Raw genomic sequence first — 26,669 nt, 5'->3', positions numbered from 1 at the left:
GGTCTCTCGCTCTTCCTTTCTTACCGCGGGCTCCGCACTTTCGCTCCTCCCCGGCCGACCCGAGCGGCTCCGCCTCTCCGCCCGCCTCCTCCTGCCCCTACGGAGGGCAAGAAATAGCCCGGGCCCTGGCCCGAGCTGGAGCTCCTTTCTCCCTTAGGACCTTCCTTCGCCGGGCCGGGAAAGGGGGCCCGGTGAGGCGGCTGTCCCTTTCTGACAAGAGGCTGCAAGCGAGCTGCAAAGGAGGGAGGCGGAAGCCCAGCCGCGCTCCCGTCGTCCCGCTACTTTGCCCGGCGCCCCTCCGGGTGTGTCGCCGCCGCCGCCGCCATGCGATTGCTGCGGGCGCTGCTGAGGAGCGTCTCCCCTCTGAACACCATCCCTCAGCAGGTGGATTTCTACTGCCGCTTCTCCCCGTCCCCGCTTTCCATGAAGCAGTTCCTGGATTTCGGTGAGTGGCGACGGTGTCGCTTCCCCACCTCCAGGCCCGGGTTCCTCCGCCTCCTTTGCGCGGCTCCTTTCTCTGCGAGTCTTTCCTCCCCCCCTTCGGCCGACCATTTTCTTTCCCCAGAGGGAGAACCGCACCACCCCCCTCTCTCTGCGGGGAAAGGCGCTTCCACCGCCACCCCCGGCCCTCGAAGGCGGCGAGCGGAGCGAGGCCTCGCGCGGAGGCTGCAGCCGAAGCCGCCCCTTCCCGCTCTAGCCGCGGAGGAGCGTGCCTCCCCTTCGCCCTGTCGACCCGTTTCCTTCTCCACGACTTCCAGGGACGCGCCTAGAGATAGAAAAAGGAATGTTGGCGCGCCCCTTTATCCCCGAAATGCAACACAAAAGTTGTGCTTATTACCCAAAGGCGTTGTGCAACGGAGGGTGTTGTCATGCAAAGAATTCTAGATTCACGGTATGGGGTCTCATTTTGCTGCCCGGATAAGTTTTGGAGGGCCGGGTTAGTCCCCGATTTACAACGGTTCGTTTAGTGACGGTTTAAAGTTAACAACGGCACAGAGGGCCCCTCCTCGCTGAAAGTGACCGATGACCCGTCACACTTTTAGGTAACAACTGTTGCAGTGGCCTCCTGGTCCTGTGATCAAAATTTGGATGCTTGGCAACTGACTCGTCTTTATGACCATTTCCGTCTCCTGGAATCATGTGATCCCCTTTTGCGAACTTCTGAGAAGTAAAGGCAATGGGGAAGCCAGAGTCACATAACAACTGTGGCAAGAAAGTTGGTAAAATGGGTAAAATTAAGTGAATTACTTAATGATTCACTTTAAAAACAGAAATGTTGGTCTCGATTGTGATTGTAAGCCGAGGACTACCTCCACCAAATTCCATTTGAACTGTGGTGGCTGGAGTTTGAATGAGCCTGAAACATACAGGAACATTTGGCTATGCTAAGGTCACAGCTGGTGTTTTTCAAGGACAAATCTTCAGTTTAAAAGCCCCATTTTCCAGAGGATTGTTATTTTACAGGTTGTTACATTAGCATTTCATAGTTTTGAAGTTCTGTCTTAAGAAGTGGATGTGCAAGTCTGCGTATATAAAAATGCGTGTTTGTGTCACAAATATTTGTCCACATACATCCTTAATGATTTTTCTTTTTTTAAAAGAATTGTTACTTTAGCTAAATGATAGGCCTACTACTCTAGCTAATATTGCTTAAGAAAGTATAATATTCCACTGTATTAATATGCATAGAGCAAACTACCAGTATTGTATATTGCTAACATTACTCAGAATTACTGTAGGTTCCATTTCACAATCCAAAAGAATATAGGATTGTCTTTGGATATATTTTTCCCCCTGCAGTATCTCTCAAAACTACAACTGCCACTTGCTTCAGTGTGTTTGTTTGAGATGACAGGACTGATAAGTTATAATCTAGCAATGTAACTCTTTCATGTGCAATGTCGTATGAAAAAAAAATGTAGAAACCCTTGGAGGAAAAAAATCGTAATTCTTTTGGTTGTACCAAATGTGAATTCTGTAACGTAACTAGAATTTCTGCTGAACTTTAGTAAAAAAAATATCCAATTGGATATTGCACTGATCACTATTAATACTGTTATTCAGCTTTAGATGTTTTAATACATATGGCATTGGTATCATAATCAGAACAATCAGATATTGACACCAATGTATCCTGCATATAAAAAGGATGCGGTGGCTCAGTGGCTAAGGCACCGAATTTGTCGATCACAAAGGTTGGCAGTTTGACGGTTCAAATCCCTAACGCCACGTAATGGAGTGAGATCTCATTACTTGACCCAGCTTCTGCCAACCTAGCAGTTCGAAAGCATGCAAAAATGCAAGTAGAAAAATAGGGACCATATTTGGTGGGAAGGTAACAGCGTTCCGTGCCCCTTTAGTCATGCTGGTCACATGACCAGGGAGATGTCTTCGGAAGCGCTGGCTCTTCGGCTTTGAAACGGAGATGAGTACCACCCCCTAGAGTCGGGAACAACTAGCAATATGTGCGAGGGGAACCTTTACCTTTATTCTGCGTATGTTTTGCATTGAGTAATAACCAGTACAGGGTAGAGAGCAAGGTTCAGTTTATATATTGAAAATTCTGTGGTTCCATTATCTCCTATTCCTAAATGTAGGAGTAGCTGATGGAGCTCTGCACTTTTCCTGCATTATCTCCTACATCTTCCTCTAAGGATATCATCTTTAGGAGTGGTGCCTTCTGAGATGGCTTTTGAAGGCAGATATCACTGTTACCTCATCATCATCATCGCAGCACTGAAGATCCCTTCTTGAAATGATGAATGCAAAACATTCAACAGAAATAAGGAGCCAATTCGGGGGGGGGGGGGAGGCTGAACCAGATTCAAAATGCTATTTTGTTCCACCTAAAGATAGGATTGATCCTGTTAATCATGTTCGGTTGGAAAGATATTTTTAAATCTTATCAACATAGTCCACAACAATTTTTTTCTTCTCTTTCTAATACCCTGAAATGGTATTCCTTTCAAATTATCTGTAGACTTTGCCACAAAGCTATACTCACTTGAAGACTTCTGATATGCTTTATCTCTTTCCCCACATCTGCATCAAGCCATTGTTTACTTTGGAAATGGCTGTGCTCTTCAACACAGATAGTCCTCAACTTATGACCACAATTGAACCCAAACTTTCTGTTGCCAAACAAGACAGTTTGCTCCATTTTATGACCTTTGTTGCCACAGTTGTTAAGTGAATCACTGCAGCTAAGTTAGTAACATGGTTGTTAAGTGAATCTGGCTTCCCCATTGCCTTTGCTTGTCAGAAAGCCGCAAAAGGTGACCACATAACCCCGGGACACTGCGGTCATAAATATGAGTCAGTGGCCAAGCATTTGAATTTTCGCCACGTGACCATGGGGATACTGCAACAATCGTAAGTGTAAAAACGATCATAAGTCACTTTTTTCAGTGCCATCATAACTTTGAACAGTCACTAAAAACTGTTTTAAGTCGAGGACTATCTGTAGTGAAGAAGAATTTATTTTTGTAATATCTTTCACTGATCCTTAGCTTCTTCAAAAAAGAATAGTTTAAAATATCTAAAAAGCCGCAATCAGTAACATAAAATGTTATGTATCTTGAACTAATATCATGAATGTTAAGAATCCAATGTGGTCTTCGTGGGAGACCAAGCCACATTAGTCTAACTACTACTACAGTTCTGAACATCAGATTACTACCTTCTGAATTTATGTAAACCTATATTTACTGTAATGGTAAAATGCTATCCAGGATTTCATAGAGAAGCTGTTATTATTTACCACCCTATGATCCTGAATGAACTGCATAATGAATTGTTTATAATCTATTTAACTGTGGTTTCAAAATTGTTTCCTTATGACATTTTCCCCATAGGATCTGACAATGCTTGTGAGAAAACCTCCTTTATGTTTCTGCGACAAGAGTTGCCTGTAAGATTGGCAAACATAATGAAAGAAATAAGTCTGCTTCCAGACAACCTTCTTAAAACACCTTCAGTTCAGCTTGTTCAGAGTTGGTAAGAACCTGTTTCTTTTTTAAACAAAGCCTCAAGAAACCGAATTTGAATATTTTACGAAGATATGTGAAGCTTCAAAATATTAGAAGCTGAGACTTATGGTTGTTTATAAGTCACCTAATAGTATCCATGCACTGATCTAGCACAGTGAGTAGACATCTGGCTTGTATTTTCTCCCCCACCACCTACATAGCTCAGTGCCAGAGGCAGGAGATACCAACACTGGTTGTAAACTCACAGCCCAGACTCCTAAAATATCATCATCTGTCAACCATCATCCTTTTCTTGAAGAAATCCTAAGGGCAAATATCTTGCCCACATATACAGCTTCATCTTGTGGTTTCTGTGCCTGACTTCAATTAATATTAATATTTACAAAACGAGACCTCAGCATCAAAGCGTGATTCGAATGAAAGGTCCTTCTTGCTGAAGAGGGAACACAGCGACTCTTGTCTCGCTCTATTTTTGTTTTTTTCTGCTCAAGCATATTGTGCTAAATTGGCAGTAGCAATAACATTGCATTGCATGTTCTGTCCCTTCCTAAATTGTTCAAGAAGTCAGATTTGGCCTATTTGAATTAATGATACCATCTGGTTGATCTCTGTACCCAATTATCTTTAGAGTGCTGCATGAATGTGAACAGTTCATTTAGCCAAGCTTATTTCCAAGTGAATGGACCTAAGCACTGCAACATTTGAAACAGGTTTTGAATAATTTTTAGAAAGAGGGACTCTTATTGTAGGATGGAAACAAATTTACATGATGAGAAAGGAAGGGTTTGCAAAAGAAAGGGGAAACCTGGAAAAAAAAATGCTCCCCTTTCCTTTTGAAGGAGTTTTTGATATATTGAAGCCCTTTTGTTGTGAGGGAAAAAACCTTCACTAGTGGGTGGCTAGAATATAGAATGGTAAAGTTAGGAAGTGTTTTAATTTTCAAAATCCATGTCCTACTACTATTACAAATAGTAGATGTCCTGCTCCTTGGTTGGGATAAGAGATTATGGGCATTCATACACACTTGTAGAAATGAATAGTATTTAGCAATAGCAGTAGACTTATATACCGCTTCATAGGCCTTTCAGGCCTCTCTAAGCGGTTTACAGAGAGTCAGCATATTGCCCCCAACAATCTGGGTCCTCATTTTACCCACCTCGGAAGGATGGAAGGCTGAGTCAACCCTGAGCCGGTGAGATTTGAACCGCTGACCTGCTGATCTAGCAGTAGCCTGCAGTGCTGCATTTAACCACTGCGCCACCTTGGCTCTTGAATATATATATATATATATATATATATATATATATATATATATATATATATATATATATATATATATATATATATATATATATAATATATATATATATATATATATAATAAAAATTTTAAAATTATATCTTGTTTAAAAAAATTAGAATGTGCAGAAATTTGAAAGTAATCATAAAACTATGTTGGCAAATTTATATTCTTGTCTTTGATTGGGTGAGAAGAAATTGTTTATTTTTCTTTATGACAAAAATCAAACATGCAGAAATTGTGTTTTTAGGTATGTGCAAAGTCTGCAGGAGATCCTTGATTTTAAAGACAAAAATGCTGATGATGCAGAAGCTATTTCTTGGTGAGACATTTCAGCCTTCTCAAAGACAATCGATTATCTAAGGGTTTTTTTATGCCAGTCCTGTAGCATGAGACATTCAGAGCCATAGTTTTATTATATTTGTTTTATTATATAGATCTCAAAAATAGTGGGGTATTAAGTATGAAGAAAAATTTCTTTTAAATAATTTATTCTTTGTAAGTTATCAGGGGGGCTGTCTAAAAATAATAAACTTACAAAATAAATTCCACTCTTTGTAATTCATTTACAATTACTTCTGTATTAAAATTAGCAAGATTTGACGTACATGTACAATCATTGTTTTTTAATTCAATTGATTTGTCTTTAATTAATTTTTCTTTAAGGTTTATTAATAATGAAGTGTTATAGTCTTATTTTGAGTTTACCCATTGAAATTAGTGGATTTGTGTAGAATTCGAGTAACCTAATGTTAATGGCTCTGCTTCAATTTACTAGTTTCAGATTCAACCACAATACCATTGTTCTGTCCAAAGCCCAATGACAGACATTCATCCTTAAGAAAAATTCTTACTGAGATTTAGGTTGTAATCAATTGTTACTTCTATTGTCATGTATTTATAGCGTATTGGGGCATGCTAGCTGTGAAGAGATTAAATTAAATTATTTTCCAAGGAAATGCCCCTTTTTAGGGTACTGTATATACTCAAGTATAAGCCTAGTTTTTCAGCCCACTTTTTGAGCTGAAAAAAGCCGCCTCGGCTTATACTCGAGTCAGTGAAAAATTTGCCCGAAATGGAGGAGAAAAAGGGGCGGGGCCATGCCGCTGGGTGATGCTCGTGAATGGCCCAGCGCCCCTGAGTTTCCCCTCCCTCTGTCAGTTTGCCGCGCAGCGTGCACCGCACCATCCCCCCTCCTCATGTTCTAATGTAATGCAGGGCTATCTTACGATTCCCCTTCCTCCCCCTCCTGCCGCTCTGCAACGATGTCCCACCTCCTCCTTGTTATGGCAAGCAGCCACATAGCGATGTCCCACCTCCTCTGGTACAGTGATCCAATGATAGGAATCACTGTGCCGTGTGTCATAGGAGGCGGGACATCATCATCACAGCGGGACATCAGCATCATGAGGTGAGTGAAGTATTTCATTGAATACACCGGTATTGTGTGATAATAATTTGTTATGCAGAGCAAATTTTTACAATGGCTACTGTATATTTAATGGGCACAGGCAGGCTGTATATGTTATTCAATGGGCAATGGCATTATTGGTATCTATTTTTATTTTTGAAATTTATCGGTAGCTGCTGCATTTCCCACCCTAGGCTTATACTCGAGTCAATAACTTTCCAGTTTTTTGTGGTAAAATTAGGTGCCTCGGCTTATATTCGGGTCGGCCTATACTCGAGTATATACGGTACATAATCTCTCAGATGAGATAGATTAGGAGGACGGTTTTATCTGTTAGAACTTGAGCAGCTGCTGAGCTGAAAAATTCTAATGGTGTTTTGTGTTAAAAGAATTGTGAGATGGACTTTGAAGGAAGAAATAGTGGACTGAAGGCAGCTCTGTGAAAAACAAGGGGACCAACAACTATAGCAAAGAATGTAGACTGCTCTTTGAATTTTTCTATCAAAAGAAGATGGGAGATCACCCATAAATACTCCAGACAGTTGATCCTTGTGAGGAGTGCTTTGAGCATGGGGGATGAGGAAATAGCCATCTTGCTCTAACCAGAATTGGTGTCTTTAAAAGGACACTTAAGTTTCCATGTTTCCTTTACTAATCCTATTCCAAAATTGCTTATTAACTACTTTGCACATATTAGAAATTGGATCAACAAGTCTAAAAATACTGTGTGACTGCTTTCAGCCCTTATTGGAAGAACATTTTAAATCTTAACTAGTTAAGATTATTTTTTTTAAGCTTGAGAACTGAAAATAATTGAAATAAACAGCAAAAAGCTAATTAAGATTTTGATTTTAGAAAAGTATAAATGGAGTTCAGATAAATTTGAAGTAAGATTTGGAATTAATTACAGAGTCCTTCCCGTGAGAAAGTCAACCTGTTTTGAATTTTCTCCACATGACAGAGGGGAAAAACAATTGGACTTTTGAAAAAACTGAATTGGAAGTAAATATCAATAAATGCAGATGTTTGCTTCTATGGATAGATTGTGTCTGAAGGATGTTTTGGAAGAAATGATAGAACAGGAAGAAGTTTTATTTGACAAAGTGAAATTGAAAGTGCACTTTTGCTTTCTGTTAGCTTTCAAATTCCTGCTGACAGAGAAATATCGGCGACCTCTACAACCCACCACTATCATTTCTCCAAAACATAGAGAAAATATTCATAGGACTACTGAGAGAAAAAGAAATCGGTAAAAAAAACCTATGATAGTTGGAAACATCCTTGTGAGCTGAGGTCTATGCATTAAATCTCAGCCAGTATTTCTTAAGTATCTAAACCAAAGCAGGACATAACATAAATATAGATGACCTAAAAATAATTATGACTATGCTATTAGAATACCTTGCGTTTCGAAGTCCAAAATCCATTTTAAAAGATTGCTTTCTTACATTGTTTTAAACACGACACCATTTTTGTTGATTAGTAGGATGCTTTCTTTAGTTTCTTGCTTTTGCGGTAGTTAAAATTAGATATGCTTTTAGTGACAGGTGTACTAGTATCTTAATACAAATATACCATACTTGCTTTCAGTTTTAAAGATACTGTGATAACAATCCGGAACCGCCACAATGATGTCATTCCTACCATGGCTCAAGGCGTGATTGAGTACAAGGACAACTATGGGGTTGACCCAGTGACTAGTCAGAATGTGCAGTATTTTTTAGATCGCTTCTTCATGAGCCGGATTTCAATCCGAATGTTGCTTAATCAGCACAGTAAGTACTTTTATTAACTTGATGAATTGTTTTTATGGAGTAAGGTCAGAAAACGTTTTAGAAGTGAAGGATTTCAATTAGATTTTGGTGAGCCAAGAATCACAGTGGGCATAACGCTGATATTGAGACTGCAAGCAGAGCTGGGGTTTTCTATTTTCTTCTTCTTAAGGCTTTGTGGGGAAGTTAAACTATAATTTTTCTGCGACTCAAAATGGTAGGGAACAGTCCTTAGTTCTTCCAGATCAGAGAGGGGAATCGGGGGGGGCAATAAAAAAGGCACCAGGATAACAATCCCTAATGTAAAACAAGTGCAAATAGTTTACTTTTAAGAATAAAAAGGAATCTTCTATATACACGGTATATAGTATAGCTTAGTATCATCCTTGTTTTAAATGGTAAATCCTTGTCTATTGTTTTTGTTCAGTCATTATCAGACCTCTACCTATAAATTATATGCTGTTCATGGCCTCTTTATTGTGAAATCATTTATGTTACTTTGTTTTTGTTGTTGGCAGCTTTGTTGTTTGGAGGAAACGTTGAAGTTAATCCAGCACATCCCAAGCACATTGGAAGTATTGACCCTAAGTGCAATGTTGTCGATGTTATAAAAGGTACATTCAGACAGACATGGTGAGAAAAATTAATGTGGCACGAAACAGGCTTTCTGGGCTGATGACTTCGTGCAAGCTCATTCTGTCAGACATGGAAAGTTTCTATTCTGCTGAGACACAATGTTTACCCTTGAGATGTCATTCTGTGTGTAAAAAACAATACAATTTTATCCAATTTTTGTAATAATGACCTAGTATTTGAGAGACTTTTATTAGGTGTTCCTATTGCCATGCTGGTAGGAACCCACCCCTGATTCAATCCCTCCTCCATCATCTTAAATCCCTGCAACTACACATCCTATATGTATTTCTAGAATTCAAGATTACGGAGAGCCTCTCGGGGAGATGAGTGGTTCAAAAATGTGATGAATAGATAGATTTTTAAAAATGCAGCTGTTTGTCTAATTTTGCTTGGTTGAGTTTGTTGGGTTGAACGGGAGATAAGTAGGAAGTAATCAGTGGAGCCCCACCTTCCAACTACTAGTAAGCTTTGCCATCTGAGATTTGTACTGGACATCTTCCACATATTTTAAAGATATTAATATAGACTATGCAGGGGATAGATAAATGGTCTTATATTCATGCAGATAATTTAAACATAGACATTGTTCTTGTTTAAGTGGCAATTGAAGTTAGACAGAAGTATGCAAGAGAAATGTCAGCTGCTATTCATAGAATAGCAGTAAAATATGGAATGCGAATGACTGTTCCTTCTCAGAACTCTGTTTTAAGAACTGCTGCCAGCCCAATTGAATAAACTCTGGGTGGGTGAGGTGTCTATCTGTGTGTATTTGTGGGTATGCATGTGTCTTTGTGTGCATCTTTTAAGCAAAATTGTATTTCTTTTTTCAGATGGCTATGAAAATGCAAAGAGCCTCTGTGACTTATATTATATGAGTTCTCCAGAACTTATTCTTGAAGAGAAGAATGGTAAGCATGGAAAGGGGAGGATTGGCTTATTCATTGAGCGTTCTCAACCAATTCCTGGCAAGTTTTACCATATCTCTCTACTTTGCCTTGGACTTAATTTAAATATTTCTGTAACAGTAGATAGTTTTTAAGTTGGTTATAGAACTAGCCTGCTTATATTGCAAGTGCTCCACTTTGACTGTAGGTCATGAGAATTCTATAAACATTTGATAGAGAGATGGACAATATTTAGCATGTGTTCAGAGTACATCCTATAACAATAACTGTTTGAACATACTCATTTCACTGCAGAAATTGGTTTTAGGAAGCTAAGTGCAATTATCTGTGTCATGTTTTCAAATATGCCTGTGGGCTAGGGCTAGAATTCAGTGTAAAATAATATACTGACTGAAAATGGACAGCGTTCAGTATCAATCAAGCTAAACCTAAATTAGAGTTTCTCTTTTAATCACATCATACATTCTGTCACACATTATCACAAATAGTACAATAAGTGCCAAGAAAACCTTCATTTGCTTTTATTCTTTAATCTTGTGACATTTTAGTTAATCTTTGTTCAAAATGCATTTTGAACTTCTATATCTTGATGTATATGTAGCACATATTCTCCATTCTCCATTACATTTGGACATCTTATACATCACATAGAGAACTTTTGGCCTGTGAAAAAGCTGCAACAGCTTTCTGTGGTTATGATTAGAAACGGGTATGGTGGTTCTATATGTAATGACCAATATATCTCTTAATCCAAACGGATCTGTAGTATGAATTTGCAAAAGTATTTAGGTTGCCCCAGAGATTCTATAGCATTGTCTTTCTTCCTTTTGATCTTTTGGTAGATGATATTTCAGAAACCTTGGTGGTGAGGCCAAGGTTAATGGTAATACTAGTAATAGCAGTTGCCTGTTTTTTTGTTTTTGCTGAGAATATTATTTGCTTACTAATATGGAGCAGTGCAGTGGCCTAGAAGTGAAGACACTTGCCTCCCACTCAGAAAGTTGAGAGTTCAGTCTTAGCGGCAGATGTTTCTCTATCAAGGTGCAAAGAGAAAATAACTGTTGCAAACTCCGCGTAGGCAACAGGAAGGGCATCCCGTCAGTAAATGCTCACCTCCATTCAGTCACCCCAACTCTTATCCTGAATAAAGATATTAAAGGGTCATAGAAAGGAAAAGATTATTTGCTTACTAATATTTTTGTATTATTATTCTGGTCTTCTTCGGTATCATTTTAAATGTAATAATTTATATTGCCTATGTGTGGTGTTTGATTGTATTAGTGATTTTATACAGAAAGATAAATTAAAAATAATTGAAATGCATAAATTATGTATGACTGCAGTATTAGTGTGAAGAATTAATGCATAACCTGATAAGTTGCTGCTATTAGCTATCAATTCAGTTTTGACTCTCAGCAACCACATGTATAAATCTTCTCTAGGACTATACAGTATGTCCCCAGTCCAGTCCTTCAAGTCTTCCAACAGTGTAGTTTGTGTTTAAACACATGTAAATGAGACAAGAGTTGTATGGAGTAACTTCATATGCAAAATTGCCTTTTGTAGCTATCATTTCATTTAAACAATAACAAACAGTTTTTGGAGAGGCATAAAAACATTATCTAGATTTAGTAATTACTGTTACTTTTTCTTTTAGTAGTTACTACTGAATTGTGTGATGATGTTTTATCCTTTTTATTCTTGGTTAGTTTTAACACTATACATTTTAGCACTCTCCTCTCTGTGTGTGCGTGCGTATATGCACGCACACATGCACAACATAACCATAATCTGCTATATCTTGAAGAATGATCAAAATGATAGCTAATCACAATCACATTAAGAATGTACATGCTGCAGTAGTCACTGGGTCTAAAACCAACATAAGGAGACAAATGGAGAATAAGAAATTTTGTTCTGACATGTCATTCCTTCATAAATTCCTTCTTCTTAAATTGACATTCTTTTTATTTAAATGTACTTTAAATATCTGCTGTTGAGAACAGAAATTTTCTCCAACATTGGTTTTGATTACACATACACACACACACACACACACACACACACACGTCCTCGACTTATGACCTGGTTTTAAAATTCTTGTAGCTACCCCCTAGTTTTGTGATTCCATTTTGGGTGCTTGACCACATTTATGGCTGTTTGCAGCATCCTTCAGTCCCATTATTATCCCTCCGCCCCCAAAACCAGCATTTTTGTTCCAGTTTCTGGTAAAAAAACACACCCATCTATTGGTTTCTTTAATAACTGTGGCATTTGCTTAACAACCATGATGTTTGTTTAATACCACCACAAAAGTCATAAAATCAGGCGTTGTCACATGACCTGCTTAACTTCCATGATTTACAAGCATAATTCCAGGCTGGGTTAGTCATAAGTAGAGGACCACATATATATGCACACATTTACAGATTTAAGAATAAAATATATTGGGATCCCAACAAACACAACAGTAATTCCACTTGCCCATTTGACTTCTATCTCTCAAATAAATGACTTCCACAACTACAAGAAGGACTGCTCTTAGGAGAATTTCAAATTGACTATTGTGCTATGAGTGAGAGCAGCTCTACAGTGACTCTGTACGTAACTCTACAGTCTCGTGTGAACTCTTAGCCAGGACCAAAGTAAATGGGTCTTAGTAATCTTTCAGCTGTTGACCCATGGAGAGGCTACCAAGATTAACAGTGACTGTTGGTGTACAACTGATCTTTTTCACTCACTTTGTTTTGCAGTAAAATCACCAGGGCAGCCTATGCAAGTGGTATATGTGCCATCGCATCTCTACTACATGGTTTTTGAACTTTTCAAGGTTTGTATCGATTTCTTCTGCGTACTCTTTTTCTGTTTCCCTTAGTCAGATTATCCAAACATAATAATCTCTCCCTCTAGATTGGTTAAGAAGCATGTGTGGGGGTAAAGCAAGTGTCTAAAATTCTATTCAGTATACGATCTGTACCTTCATGGAAGATCTATTTGGGTGCTCTGCTGAACTTTCTGTCTGATTCTCCTTCAGGAGCATTGCCAGCCTGCTGGCTGTTTCTGAAAATGTAACTCCCTTTACCTGCACTTTAGAGCCAGGTGTGTCTCTCCACACCCTAGAGATCTCCACTGAGGGTGAGGCTGCCTGTGCGCTTGAGAACTTGCAGGAAAGCAAATAAACAGATCATCCTACATCAGAATAGGAAGGCCACACCATTATGAGAAGTCAGAATTCCTACCTTGCCAAAACAGATGCTTTCCTCATTTTTTTTTTATAAATATATATTTTATTCATTTTCACATTCCATTTTACAATCACTTATATACAGGGTATTTGCTATAAGAAAAAAAAAATTTAAAAAAAAAACACAACTCATCATTCACAACCCCACCTGACACTTCCATCCTCCATACACCCCATCTACCCCCTGCTTTCCTCATTTTTTGAAAACAAGTCAGATGCATTTATAGAATATGCTTTCTTTACTTATTAAGCAAACGTCTATACAAATTGACTGTAAATGTAATTGTTTGGAAAATTAGAATGCAATGAGGGCTACCATGGAACATCATGCAGAACGGGGAATCTACCCTCCAGTTCATGTCCAAGTCGCTTTAGGCACTGAAGATTTAACTGTGAAGGTAAAAGTATTTAGTTTTACATTTTCTGTTTCTTAAGTCTTGCAAACGACGTGTGTGTGTGTGTGTGTGTGTGTGTGTATGTGTATATATATGCAGGGATCTGTTGCAGAGCCACTGCTTCATTTCTTTATAGGACTTATACTCTGAACAAATGACTATGAATAATTTTACTTCTAGTGTTTTGATTATTTTTAGCTGCCTACAGGTAGTCCTTGACTTACAACCATTCATTCTGTAACAGTTTGAAGTTATACAAAGGCACTAAAAAAAGTGAGTTATGGACCATTTTTCCCATTTACAATTGTTGCAGCATCCCTGTGGTCATGTTGTCAAAATTCAGATGCTTGGCAACTGGCATGTATTTATATAGTTGCATTGTCCCAGGATCATGTGATCACCATTTGTAACCTTCCAAGACGGCTTTCAACAAGCAAAGTCAGTGGCGAAGCCAGAGTCACCTGTTACTAAATGAACAACTGCAATAATTCACTTAACAATTGTGACAAGAAAGGTAGTTAAAAACAAACAAAATTCACTTTACAACTATCTGGCTTAGCAAGTGGAATTTTGGGCTCAACATTTTGGTGGTAACTTTGGTTGTAAGTTCAGGACTACCTGTATTAGTTTTTTATATACTTCCTATATTTTTCATTGTTTGTGTTTTATTGTACTTATTATAAATTGCCCAGAATTGCAAGAATAGGTGAAATTCAAATAATTTGAGAGTGAAAGAGAAGGGGGTTTGGGTGGGGCGGGAAGCATTGCCTCTTAAATCAGGGGTGCCAAACTGGCGGCCTGTGGTCCGGATGGTCATGCACAGGCTACGGCCACCCCAGCTCCAGAAAGGCAAAAAATGTGGTGATATGTCACATGACATCAACGTGACGTAGCGAGTTTGATATTTGTGCTCTAAGTATTCAAATGGATACTATGGACAGAAAAGTTCACCAGCTGCACCATTTTGCAATAGGACCAACCTATTCACCGTCATGGATGCTTTATTTGCATCATGTTCCGATTAGCTTTTGTTGCACTTTGGAAATTATTTTTAAGCTTCAATTACTTTATTTTATGCCACCATTTTATCATAGTATTGAATACCGTATTTTTCGGAGTATAAGATGCACCTTTCCCCCCCTTAAATGAGCATGGAAATGTTGGTGCATCTTATACACCAAATACAGCCATTTTTAGCCTCCCGAAGCTCCATTCCCACATCCTGTTTTTGCGAAAAATGGCAATTTTTCGCAAAAACTGAGGCTTTTTTGCCTTCCCTCAGCAGAGGCTGAGGGAAGGCAAAAAGCTTTTTTTCTTACCTCTTTGAAATCTTGGTGCATCTTATACACCAGTGCATCTTATAGTCTGAAAAATACAGTAGTTGAATAAAGCATAATAATCTTTTCGTTTGTTGGAGTAAGTGAGAAGAATCTGTTGATCTATTTACCTAGATTAGGGGCTGGTTGTATGATTGTACTTTTGTTTGTTGTTGTTTCTGGAATATATTCTTAAGAATGACTCATTGTATGTAGATATAGGCACACACCAAACATAGGAGCTCAATACTGTATAATATTTCCCCCCCTCCCCAATTTAGATGTGTGACCGTGGTGGTGGTGTTCCTTTGAGGAAAATAGACCGGCTATTTAACTATATGTATTCAACTGCACCACGTCCCCATGTGGAGACATCACGAGCAACCCCTCTGGTTCGTAGTCTGTATAATATTTTACATTATCAGTTGTGGAATGAAAAACTCAAGTCCTCCTTATTTTTCCAGTAGCTTTTGTTAACATATGGTTCCTCTGAATTTGGACAGTCAAAGCCTAATGAATTCTGGGACATTCTATATCAAGAAATATTTTTTCCCCCACAACCCCTTCTCAACCCCCATAAATAATTTGAAGACGGTCCATGATTGCATTTGCTTTTGCTCAACTCAGAAATGTTGGGAACAAAGGTAAACAAAGTGTGGTCTTGCCTCAAAATTGTTGCAGGTCCTAAAGCAGTGTTTCTCAACCTTGGCGACTTTAAGTCCTGTGGACTTCAACTCCCAGAATCCCCCAGCCAGCACTGGGGGATTCTGGGAGTTGAAGTCCACAGGACTTAAAGTCGCCAAGGTTGAGAAACACTGTCCTAAAGCAATAAAAAAATCCCACCCACGCCAATCCATTTTAAAGGAGAGGGGGGGGGGGAATGAAACATTCTCAGTAGCTTAGCAGTTTGGATCCTGGCTGGTTTCCTACTGAGAGAGCGGGGATGCTCATCACAGCCAACTCGCTGCAGAACAACTTGCCACGGTCAACTAGCTGCGGGACAATGTAACAATTATTATTTAAAATAAATAAAAAAATATTTTAATTTTTGCCATTCCCATTTTATTCCGTTCTTCCTTTTGCATCCTTTCTTTAATGATTCTATTAAAGAATCATTTCTTTGATATTAGTGTAACTCTTGCCAGTTGTCTTGTGGCAAGATGGCCATGGCGAGTTGTTCTGTAGCAATTGGCTGTGGTGACTTGGCTGTGGTAAGTTGATTATGGTGAGTTGGCCGTGGCGAGTTGTCATAGGCGCAAGAGAGGCGAGACTGAGAAGCACTTGCCAATCTTATCCTTGCTGATTTTGCCTATGTTATAGAGAGTACTGGGTAGCCATTAAGAGTGGCATTATCCCTGCAGCTCCTGAAGTTTAGGAGCTTGGAGGAGAGATGAGATGTAAGCATTTTCTCCAGTAGACAAATGGAGCTGAAACATTAGGACTGTGGTAGTTTTAACCACTGGAAATAAATAAGTTTAGCTTTCTAACACTGCTCGTATTGTTGAAACCCGTGGGACGACATAACCGCGAAAGTCAAAAGCGCGCCGACAACACCGCGGCGCTAAAACCGCAATGTCAAAAGCGCGCCGACAACAGCGCGCCGACAGAACCGCGATTTAACTTAAGATAAGGTTTAGGGTTAGGTTTAGGGTTAGGTTTAGGGTTAGGTTTAGGGTTAGGTTTAGTTAGGTTTAGGGTTAGGTTTAGGGTTATTTTTAGGGTTATGTTACAGCGCGCTTCTGTCAGCGCACTGTTGTCGCCGCGTTGTCGCGCGGTTTTGACGGCGCGGTTTTGTCACCGCGCTTTAGTGACACGCGCTTTAGTCGACCGTGGTTTTGTGGTGGAACCGTTGAAACCCCGAGCCCTGGAGCTACTTTGAAACTGGTGCTGAATTCTTGAATAAAAATCCATCCTGTGGAGTTTTAGGGGCAAAAAAAAAAAAAAAAAGAATTCCAGCAGAAAAATAGAACTTCAATCATGAGCTCAGGAAGATCCCATGTGGGAGCATTTAAGCAGCATGCAACTTATTTAACTTTGTGTGCTACTTTCCATTATAAATCCCAAAGTGAGCAACAATCAGTTAAACTGCAAATATTAACAATAGCTTTCAAACAATGTTAACATGATACCAGTCTTAGAAATGAAAGTAAGAAGAACTGAAGCAAAATGATAAATACAGCATTCACACCAAGACAACTTGGTTATGGGTCTTTACAGGCGCCTGCTAGATTTCATTATAGTTGCCCTATGAATTTCAGAGTGAAGGTGCCTGTGCATGAAGATAGCCCGACTTCAGGAGGACATTTTGGGGAATGCTCTGAGTCTGACACAGTTGGCAGTCAGAGTGATTGCTTCAGTAGTAGAATAAGGTATAGAGCTGGTTAATTGTTTAGCAATCTGGCTGTTGCATTCTGCATTAGCTGTAGCTTCTGAAAACAAATGCCCCACAGTGGTCAGAACACAAAACTATCAGTGCATAATCCACCGTAATAGCATTATCTTTATTAAAGGAAGGGAATACTCGATCTGTCAGTTGAATCTGGTACAGCAATTGCCTAGTAATAGAAATCATTTGGGTGTCTCGGGGCATTCCCAAACTATGGACCTGTTCATTCCGAGGATGAGCTTAGCTCCATTCAGAACAGGCAAATTCTTCAGATCCATCATTCAGCAACCACAGTGCTTATGTTTTGTCAGATTTCATGGACTTTCATTGTGCGCGCTCCCGCTACCAAACTGGTAGTGAAGAAAAGAGGATACCATTACTGACCCCTCTCCATGCAAATTGGAAGCATTGCAAGGCCCTTGTTATCATTCCTGCAACAGTATGCCTTGGAAAACAGTATTTTGTTTCTGAGTTTCTTAGTGTTGCTCTCAAGTGGGATACAAAGAAGGTTTTGGAAATACTATGTTGACATTTTCTTGAGAAGAAGCACAGAAAAACTTTAATCTCATTTAAGGCCTTGATAATTTGGTAGAGCAAAAATAGATGAATGCACCAGGTTTGCTGTTTGGTGGGGGGGAATGAAGCAGTGGTGGGTTCCTACCGGTTTGACCGAACCAGTAGTGGTTTGGTGGCCTGGGCTGCTGGAACCAGCTGCAAGCCAGTCCTGCCACGCCCTGAATTGGTTCTCCTATGGCACCACCATCTTGATTTTCGGTTCTGCGCATGCACAGGACAATTTTCATTGAACAAATTTAATTTGTTTTCATTTTTAAAGTTTTGTGCATGCACAGACCTGTTTATGAGCAAATGTGCAGGCACATTTTTGCACGCACCGAACCGGCAGTAATGCCAGGAGCAACCCACCCCTAGGATGAAGGCAAAGGTTCGTATCTTTTCAGTACAACTTTTTTTAGACTACTTTTCTGTATTGCATCTGTTGTACTTGTTATGTAATGGGGGCGGGGAATTATTGAACGTGTTCTTCTGCTTTTAATAGCAGCTTGATCTGTGGGCACTTGCTGATGAAACCTCTGAGATGCAGAGATAACATTATCTTCTGTTAACATTAACAGACATAAATAATTTTACTACCTTATCTGCAAGGACTAGTAATTAGCAGCAAAACAAGAAGGCTGCAATCCCTGCCTGGAAACATCCTCCCTAAACTCTGAATGTTCCTATAGGACAAGCATTTCAGGAATTATGGAAAAAAGGGCAAAATGCAAGTTGTGCAAAACTTCCTTGGCATCAATGGGGAAAAAACACAGAGAATATTATGTCTTTGTGTTGGGTTGTACCTTCATTTTCTTTTTTGCGGTAATAGTAATGTTTTGGTCTCTTCATCTGTCCTTTGAGCATTAGATCGGCTTCAGAGGTTTCAAATTTTGGGTTGTTTTTGTTTTTGGCTTAGGCTGGATTTGGTTACGGCTTACCTATCTCGCGCCTATATGCCCAGTACTTCCAAGGAGACCTGAAGCTCTATTCTCTAGAAGGTTATGGCACAGATGCTGTTGTCTTTATAAAGGTATGTCAGGGACCAGTTGTGGGGGCAAATCCCTTTCAAGTTAACACACAAAACTTGTTCCTAGCAAATGATTAACTCCGCTCTCCTTTCTTTTGCTGCAGGCTTTATCAACCGAGTCTGTTGAAAAATTGCCAGTGTATAACAAATCGGCTTGGAAACATTACACGGCCAATCACGAAGCAGATGACTGGTGTGTCCCAAGTAGCGAACCAAAGGACATGACAACATTCCGCAGCACATAGCAGGAGGCCAGGCGTGCTGAGCCAAAGAGGGTCGTGTCATCTATGGTCAGCTTCCTTATTAGCACCACTATCACATGTTTTAACGGGGAAGGATGCATCTCCATATCCAAGCTGGAGTCTGAAAACCATATCATTGCCTAGAGTGTTCATTTCTAACCAGTGGTGTTTTTCCTTCTTTGCATCTTAAATTCCTTCTGCAAATGCACCTTAGATTACTTGAGCAAAGACTAGAAGGCAAAAGACCCGAACAGTGTTCAGATATTGTTCTGCTTAACTACCAGTCATTCCAGTGAACGATTCATGGGATGGATGATTTACTTTATACACCTCCTCTGGGATCATTTGCACTAGCGCAGCCTTTTTTTTTTGCTCTCAAGGACTTCAGAAGGGCTTTCCAATGTGAGAGAAACAATGTGAGCTTATCCCGTTTGTTCTTTTTTTTTGTATTAAACATTATGCGGAATTGATTAATTTGTTGCTGTCAGCGTAAACAACTCTTTATATTTATAGGTCTATATTTACATCTAGACGTAGAAGTGCTTGAGCCTCATTCATTTTGTTTTGAAAATTGAACTATTTTAAATAAATAAATGATATTTCAAAGGACTTAAAGCACTTGGCTTGTCCAGGTGTGGTGTTTTCCCAACTGGGGAAAGCAGAAATTTTAAGGATCCAGAAAGGAGTTATTACCATTAAGTAGGCAAAAGATTGTCTTATTTTCCTCTGGGATATTAATGGAATTTAAAAGTGTATAACTTGAACTGAATTTTCCATTCACAATCAGGGAACTTAGTAATGTTGATAAAACCCTTCCTAATAAAATACCACTCATACACAAGTGTTGCCAAATACAGTTGGTCTCAGTTTGATCACAATATGCAATGTAAGGGTTGCCATAGGATTGCAATGAATTCGTTTCTTTCACATTTATTCTAATATTTCCATAGAACAGTGAGATATGCTTGCTTTCTAAGAAAACAGAAATTGGAACGTTATAGTGTGTCATTTTATTTATATTGCTTTATGGCATATTTTAATGATTCCAGTTACGTTTTCCCTTTCTGCAAGGCAGATTTGACAAATAACCTAGGCGTTCAAACCAAATTTCATTCCACTGAAATCAGTTGAATACTGATATCACTGCTAATCCTTTACTATTGTAGTTACCTAAAGTGGTACATCTACTCAAAAACAAAAGCCCGTTGCATGAGTAAAATATGTATTTTGAAACTGCATGACATCATAAGTCCCATTGTTCCTGGACTTAGTGGGACACAGAGAAGAAGTCTGGCTTAACTTCCTCAGCTGATACTTGGGAAAGCATCATACACACCCTGAGTGATTTGAAGCCCCTCACCACTGCAGATTTGGGACCCATTTCCCATTTTCATTTCAAGTCAAAAAATAACTAGAACATTTTTGTCTGACAGATGAAAGTTTCAGAAGACCATATAAGGAGATAATATGTAATGAATTTCAGACCGATCAGTACAGAATGGGTTGTGTGCAAAATGAAACAATATACTTTGAAATTAAAACAAAAACCAGCCCCATTTGCCTGTTACAGCTTTATGGGTTTCTCTCATCAGGGAGGATGTTGTTGAGCAATAGTTCATAATCATTGTATCACTCCACTTAGAGGTAGGAGACAATATCCTGTGTTCCACCAGGAATCTTGAAGCAATAATATATTGTTCCTACAAAAAATAATTATTGGTCAGACGATGAAATACCTCTTCTCTCCCAGCAAAATGAGCCCTGAATTGTAAAAAAATATTATAGATAGCTAATAAGGACAATTAAAACAATAAGAGTGCAAAGCCAGTTAGTCACTAGATAGATACATAAAATAATGTTCCTGCAAGTAAAACCATTTACTCAATGCTAAAATTAGTTATTTGTTTCGTTTGTGCTGCATTGTGTTCCAGTATGATTTCAAATCTCAAGCTTTTTATTTTGGAAATGCACCTTTTTATATACCTCAACCCCCCCCCCCCCCAATAATCCCAAGTTACTGACCCCTAGATGATACACATTATCCTCATCTGCAGTTGTGATAGAACATTTTCAAGTCTTTGATGGAACAAAACTTCACCTACTGTGAAACTTATTGCTATAGGGAACAATGGCAGTTCAAATTAGCTTCCTTTTTTTTTTGTCTTAGAACCAGCCAAGAAAAGGTGGTGGCAGTCCATCCTGAGTCCTCCATAGAGAAAATGGGCATGTTTAAAATGTTTTTTAAAACTTGTAACCAGTAATGAAAACAATTGTTCAGCCTAGCCATAGAACAGAGCCCAGTGAGGAAGCATCATCAGTGATCAGCCATTCATGGAAGAAAGGCAGCAAAATGACAAACCCCTCTATAACAAGGAATTTTTAAAATTCATCATGCTTACCTATCTTCCTTTTGTCCAAAATCTAATTTATCGACTTGCCCATAAACCAACCTCCTTGGCACTGGTCCCCTCCTGCTCAAAACAGCTCTGGACAAGAGCAGTGATGGACCCTCTGCCCCTTGCTTTGTGAACTATGGCCTTTATTGTAAGCTCTACGTTTGGGAGAATGAAAGGTAGATCAAAGGTGTCAGAAAACTCAGGACTCATTTGGAAAAAAGGCTTTTTTGTTCCATGTTTAACAAACTTGAAAATGCTATTTTGAGTGCAAAGCCTTTTAAATATCTCGGTGCAAGTGTTTTTATGAAACACTTTGCATTCTGCTTTTTATTTATTTTTTAAATGGAAATTGCTGATCTCTTCGAGGCTAATTGGTGAAATTTCTTGGGAAAAAATGTTCTAAGAGCAGCCCAGTTAAATTCCTTATGAAAAGGTTCAAGTTCTTTTGTGGAAAAACAGTGTTTCTATTTTGTGTTTTTTTCCCCTGTAGCCAGTTGTTAGAAGAATAATGGAGAGTCTAGTGATGGCAGCTAAGGAACATCCCTCTCAATTACAATGCTTAAGGCCATAATCCTTAACCCATTTTTACTTAAGAGAAAGCCTTAAAACATGACAGTGCCAACGTATGTATGGATGTTAGATGATCAAGAAAATAGATTAGAGCTGCCTTCATGTTGGGAAACTTTACATTTCTTCTATCAAGAAACTAAGATAAATATACTAAAATCAGGATAAATTATCCTTTCGATACCGGTAGATCAGTGCTGGTAGTTTTCAAATAAGCTACACTACATAGTAAACCTACATTATGGAATTAATCATTGTCAGAAGGAAATAATTCATTACATGAATCATCAATCACAGGAGCATTGTAGATGGATTTGGCCCTTGAAAAAGTTATTTTTCCAAGCTCAGGTGTCCATTTGAATCTCATAAAAATACAATCTGGAGCAAAGGACCAGAGAAAGACTGTTAGTATTATCTATCCTTGAATAAATTACAAATGTCAGCAGCACTCAAGTAAGCCTATGGTCTGATAATCCAATAATGAAATTTATCTGCCTTGTGCTAGACTGAAAATGATACAAATAGGTTTAACAAACACCACTAGATTTGCATATAGGCCTTTAGATATATGTATATTTTGTCCTTACTTAAATAAAATGGTATTGGGTGTTTGACAATTCATATTATTGAAAGTTTATAGAAATAATTGTTTATGCTACAAAGTGGATTTGCTGTTATTTTGAAGTTTGATTTCTATTAACACAATATATAAAATAATAATAATACACCTTTATGGGAATTTCTCACATTGATAGTACAGGGCGGGGCATAACCTTTTCCTAGGGGGTCACAGCAACACTTGTAATAACAACACAAATAATTCATACACCATTCGAAAGCCCATCAAAAACTGAGTTTATTGACACGATTTAATAGTCAGTATGACCACCATTAGCCCTTCGAACAGCATTCAAACGAGGTGGATAAGAACACAACAAATCTTCAAACAGTTCCGTTCGATTTTCCAGATTTTTCAACACAGTTTCCAAATTCATTCTCAAAGTTTCAACCGAAACAAATTTAACATTTAATAGCTCATTCAATTCAGTTTTTTATGGGCTTTAAAATGAGGTGTCGCGGAAGTTGTAAACTGCTGTCGATCTTGCTGTGACCCCCTAGGAAAAGGTTATGCCCCACCCTCTGGAAAATCTGGAAAATCGAACGGAACTGTTTGAAGATTTGTTGTGTTCTTATCCACCTCGTTTGAATGCTGTTCGAAGGGCTAATGGTGGTCATACTGACTATTAAATCGTGTCAATAAACTCAGTTTTTGATGGGCTTTCGAATGGTGTATGAATTATTTGTGTTGTTATTACAAGTGTTGCTGTGACCCCCTAGGAAAAGGTTATGCCCCGCCCTGTACTAGATACAAAAATCATTGTCCTCATAGCTGAAAAGTAAAATGGAAAGCAATCATACTTTTTGTTTTTAGAATATTAGTCTTGTACTATGAAAAGTTGGATTTGTAAGAAAAATGACACTAAGTTTTGTAAAAAAATAATAAAGTTTGACTTTTTTAAAAAAAAAGGCCTATGGCATATTGAATGGATGACAGCTCCTGTTTCAGAAGAATTTTCAATTCATTCTGGTCACAATAAATGTTTGTAGTATACTTCTCTGAATATATGTGACTATGGACTGAAGCATTTACATTTTGTAGAGAACAGAAAGAAATCTCATCCCAAAAGGTTCAGAGACAAGTTACAAGAGAATTTAAATCTGATCTCTCAGTCCAGGTAGTGGACAATCAGACTCATTCTGAATACCCAGACTAAGAGATTGAGTCAAAGCAGTTAGTCAAAGCAAAGTCGCATGTGGTATATAATTTCAGAAGTTTCCTGTGTCATAAGCTGCAGATAAGTCTATGAAAACAGCTGTGATTAGACTTTATTGAAAACCATGTCCTATATGCTGGACAAGTTTAAATATCTGACCTGTGCAGAAACCAGCTTTTTGGGAGGTAAGAGTTGGTTCAAAAACAGGAAACATTCTGTTTATTAGAAATCTCTCTTGTAGAGTTTAAAGGGATGTCAGATGAGGAAAGTTTTACAAAAGTTCTTTAGATTGTTTGGTTCTTTCCCAGATTTCAAAAATTCAATAACCTGGGTTTTCCTCCAGATCATTGGAATACATTTTTGAGGCCATACAAGTAAATTTTCTGGGCACATAACTTGCAGATTTAACAAGATTGTAATTTTATGTGAGAAATGTGAAAAGCTTAGGTGAAAAATGAATCATAATTTGGGTTCTTTGAAAAAGTTTTTTTCAACAGTTTGTCTATTGGATTACACTGCAACTTTCACAAGAATTAATAACATTCCAAAATTCAGATTTCTCTTTTTTGAACAAAATTTATTCCATTTTTCAAAAGTGTCATTCTAAGATAGTGTATTTTACAAAAGATTGTGCTGCTGCTCAATGGGAAATCAATTGTGATTTTCACCATTCTGGAGAACAAATAATTATTCATGAAAACAAAGACATGTTGAAGTCTACAGTGTATAATAGGTATAATGCAGAAACCTCGTCTTTAATTTAAATGGAGAGATAAGAATAATTCTATTTTGAAACTGTAAATCTGGAAGACCAACAGCATGTAGAAACCATCAAAAATATAATTTGGTCCTCAAATATTTAAGTAGGAAAAGGTTATGCATTCTGACCTTATTAATCACATGAACTATAAAAACCATTGTATACAAAAGTATATAAAAGATAACTTTTGAAGCCATGCTTAACATATTCAAAACATAGAAAAAATGTATTTTAGAAAATATTAACGAATTATATTATTACAATGCTTTGAAATTAAAGTGAACTCTGAAAAATACAGATTGTAAACACTTCATTACATTAGATTAAATTAATTTTCTATCACTTTTTAAAACTTAATTTCTTTCTATACAATACTATGAGCAACAAACTATCTCCAACAGAACATAATGACTTGATCTGTTCACCAAATACCCCTGTTATACTGTGATTTGTATGACACCTTGTGTTTTAATAAATTGCATATGCCATTACCAAAGACACTTCAGGGAATTAGCCAGACACATATATACATATTTTTTGAAAAATAGTTAATTTAATATCCATTAGTACAAGTTAATAATCTAAATATAAAAATTGAAATATTTTAATGCAACTGTATAAATGGGAAAGGACTATAGAAATCAGAGCTAAACTAAGCCTGACACTGTAAAACTACCATTTTCTTCCCTCCATAATTATACAGAAATATACAGTTGTTGCATTTTCTCAAGTTGGATTCTTATCCAATAAGGACTGAAGCATTATATTGGTAGAGCTCTAGTTTAGCTCCAGCTATTTCAGAAGAAAGTAGTATGTTATCAAATCATGTTAGCAGTTTGATTCCACGGCAGCCACCAATTTGCCAGTTTTCCGCACTTCCTTCTCCTTCTTCTGAAACTTTTCTTTCTGTTTCTCCAGTTTTTCTTGTGTTTTTTTAATATCTTTAATTTTCTTCTTTATTGTTGATCGGTCATTTTGACTGGATACTCCTAAAGCCTTTAAAAGAAAAAAGTATGTTGAGCAGAGCAGAGCAGAATATAGTAAAAAGGGTGTCTCTTATTATAGCATTAATTTTCATAAACAAAAAAAAAAATCAAATGTTAAAATGTCTTCCCTCTATCAGCGATGGCAGAAATAAAAAAAGGCCAACTTTTATGGCTTTCTCTACAGAAGCAATTGGCAACATTATTGAAAAGAAGTCATCAATATGTGGGAGATACCCAGTTCTTTAGTATCGCTCTGGGCTAAATGGCAGGTATGTTAAACATCTGACTGTTGTCTGGAACCTATCAGGTCCTGGATGGGGAATAACAGGCTCAGACCTAACCCAAACAGGCTGGAGCTGCTATGGATTCAAAAACCCATGACTTGGTGAGACGCCAGGGAGAGAAAACTCAATCTAGGACGATATAGGACGATATATTTGACTCACGACTCTTGCTGGAAAGTGGAGGTCATGGCTTAGAAGATTTTTACTCAGTTTTGGTAAAATAGAATGGAATGTTTTTACATGGGGGTTACAGGTGCAGAAAATAATAATAATAATAATAATCATAACAACAACAACAACGGGCATGCACGCTCTAGTGATCCTAAGGGCTATGCTGAACAGGTGCAACCATATCAGACAGGTCTTAGGTGAAGAGCCAGACAAAATTTGCTCCACAATCCATTTAAACATGGTGAATACAAGAAAAATGAAATTTATGCCCACTGAACCGTCGTCCGGATTAACAAGGGTTCCGTTGGATGCTATGGCTCCTGGGCATTCTGCACAAAATGAGCTACAGGGCTCAGCTCTCTCTGCTAGGCAACCAGGGCATGGAGCTGACAAGCTATTGGAAGAAAAAGCAAAAAATCTGGACTAGGGAAGAAAACATCTCTATTATGGAAGCAGAGGGTTGTTGCCATTGCTGAAAATATTAAAAGATATGAAAACAGAGTAACTCAATTCAAAGAAAATTCACAGTTCAGAGAAAATCAGCACCAGTTTT

The 26,669-nt window shown here is 38.2% G+C and overlaps 2 protein-coding genes and 1 long non-coding RNA gene across 5 annotated transcripts in view; 1 reads left to right on the top strand and 2 right to left on the bottom strand.

Moving 5' to 3' along the window:
• The window catches only part of LOC148049357 (uncharacterized), a 354,694-nt gene that overhangs the window by 114,329 nt on the left and 213,696 nt on the right, over positions 1 to 26,669 (bottom strand). The window lies entirely within an intron of this gene.
• On the top strand, positions 95 to 19,651 carry PDK1 (pyruvate dehydrogenase kinase 1). Of its 2 annotated transcripts, none has more exons than XM_087709042.1 (11): positions 95 to 384; positions 3,855 to 3,996; positions 5,539 to 5,610; positions 8,290 to 8,474; positions 8,990 to 9,085; positions 9,938 to 10,015; positions 12,766 to 12,842; positions 13,556 to 13,654; positions 15,249 to 15,359; positions 18,825 to 18,938; positions 19,040 to 19,651. In XM_087709042.1, the coding sequence occupies exons 2-11, from the start codon at positions 3,887 to 3,889 to the stop codon at positions 19,178 to 19,180; spliced, it is 1,083 nt and encodes a 360-aa protein (XP_087565168.1). In that variant the 5' UTR covers positions 95 to 384; positions 3,855 to 3,886; the 3' UTR covers positions 19,181 to 19,651. The 2 variants fall into 2 exon arrangements, with proteins under 2 accessions (XP_087565168.1, XP_087565164.1); XM_087709038.1 differs by having other exon boundaries at positions 95 to 445.
• The window catches only part of LOC106555171 (neurabin-1), a 58,627-nt gene continuing 56,429 nt past the window's right edge, over positions 24,472 to 26,669 (bottom strand). For both annotated transcript variants that reach the window (XM_087709025.1, XM_014073951.2), the window contains one exon: positions 24,472 to 25,671. In XM_087709025.1, the coding sequence (XP_087565151.1) occupies positions 25,504 to 25,671 (168 nt within the window). In that variant the 3' untranslated portion in view covers positions 24,472 to 25,503. The remainder of the gene's footprint in view (positions 25,672 to 26,669) is intronic.

The sequence above is a fragment of the Thamnophis sirtalis genome, unplaced genomic scaffold (genome assembly GCF_051295495.1).
Source record: "Thamnophis sirtalis isolate CommonGarterSnake01/CBP01778 unplaced genomic scaffold, rThaSir2_p1.2 scaffold_1, whole genome shotgun sequence".
NCBI lineage: Eukaryota > Metazoa > Chordata > Lepidosauria > Squamata > Natricidae > Thamnophis > Thamnophis sirtalis.
Note: the sequence above shows the minus strand (reverse complement) of the source record. Positions and strands in the feature narration are given on the sequence as shown.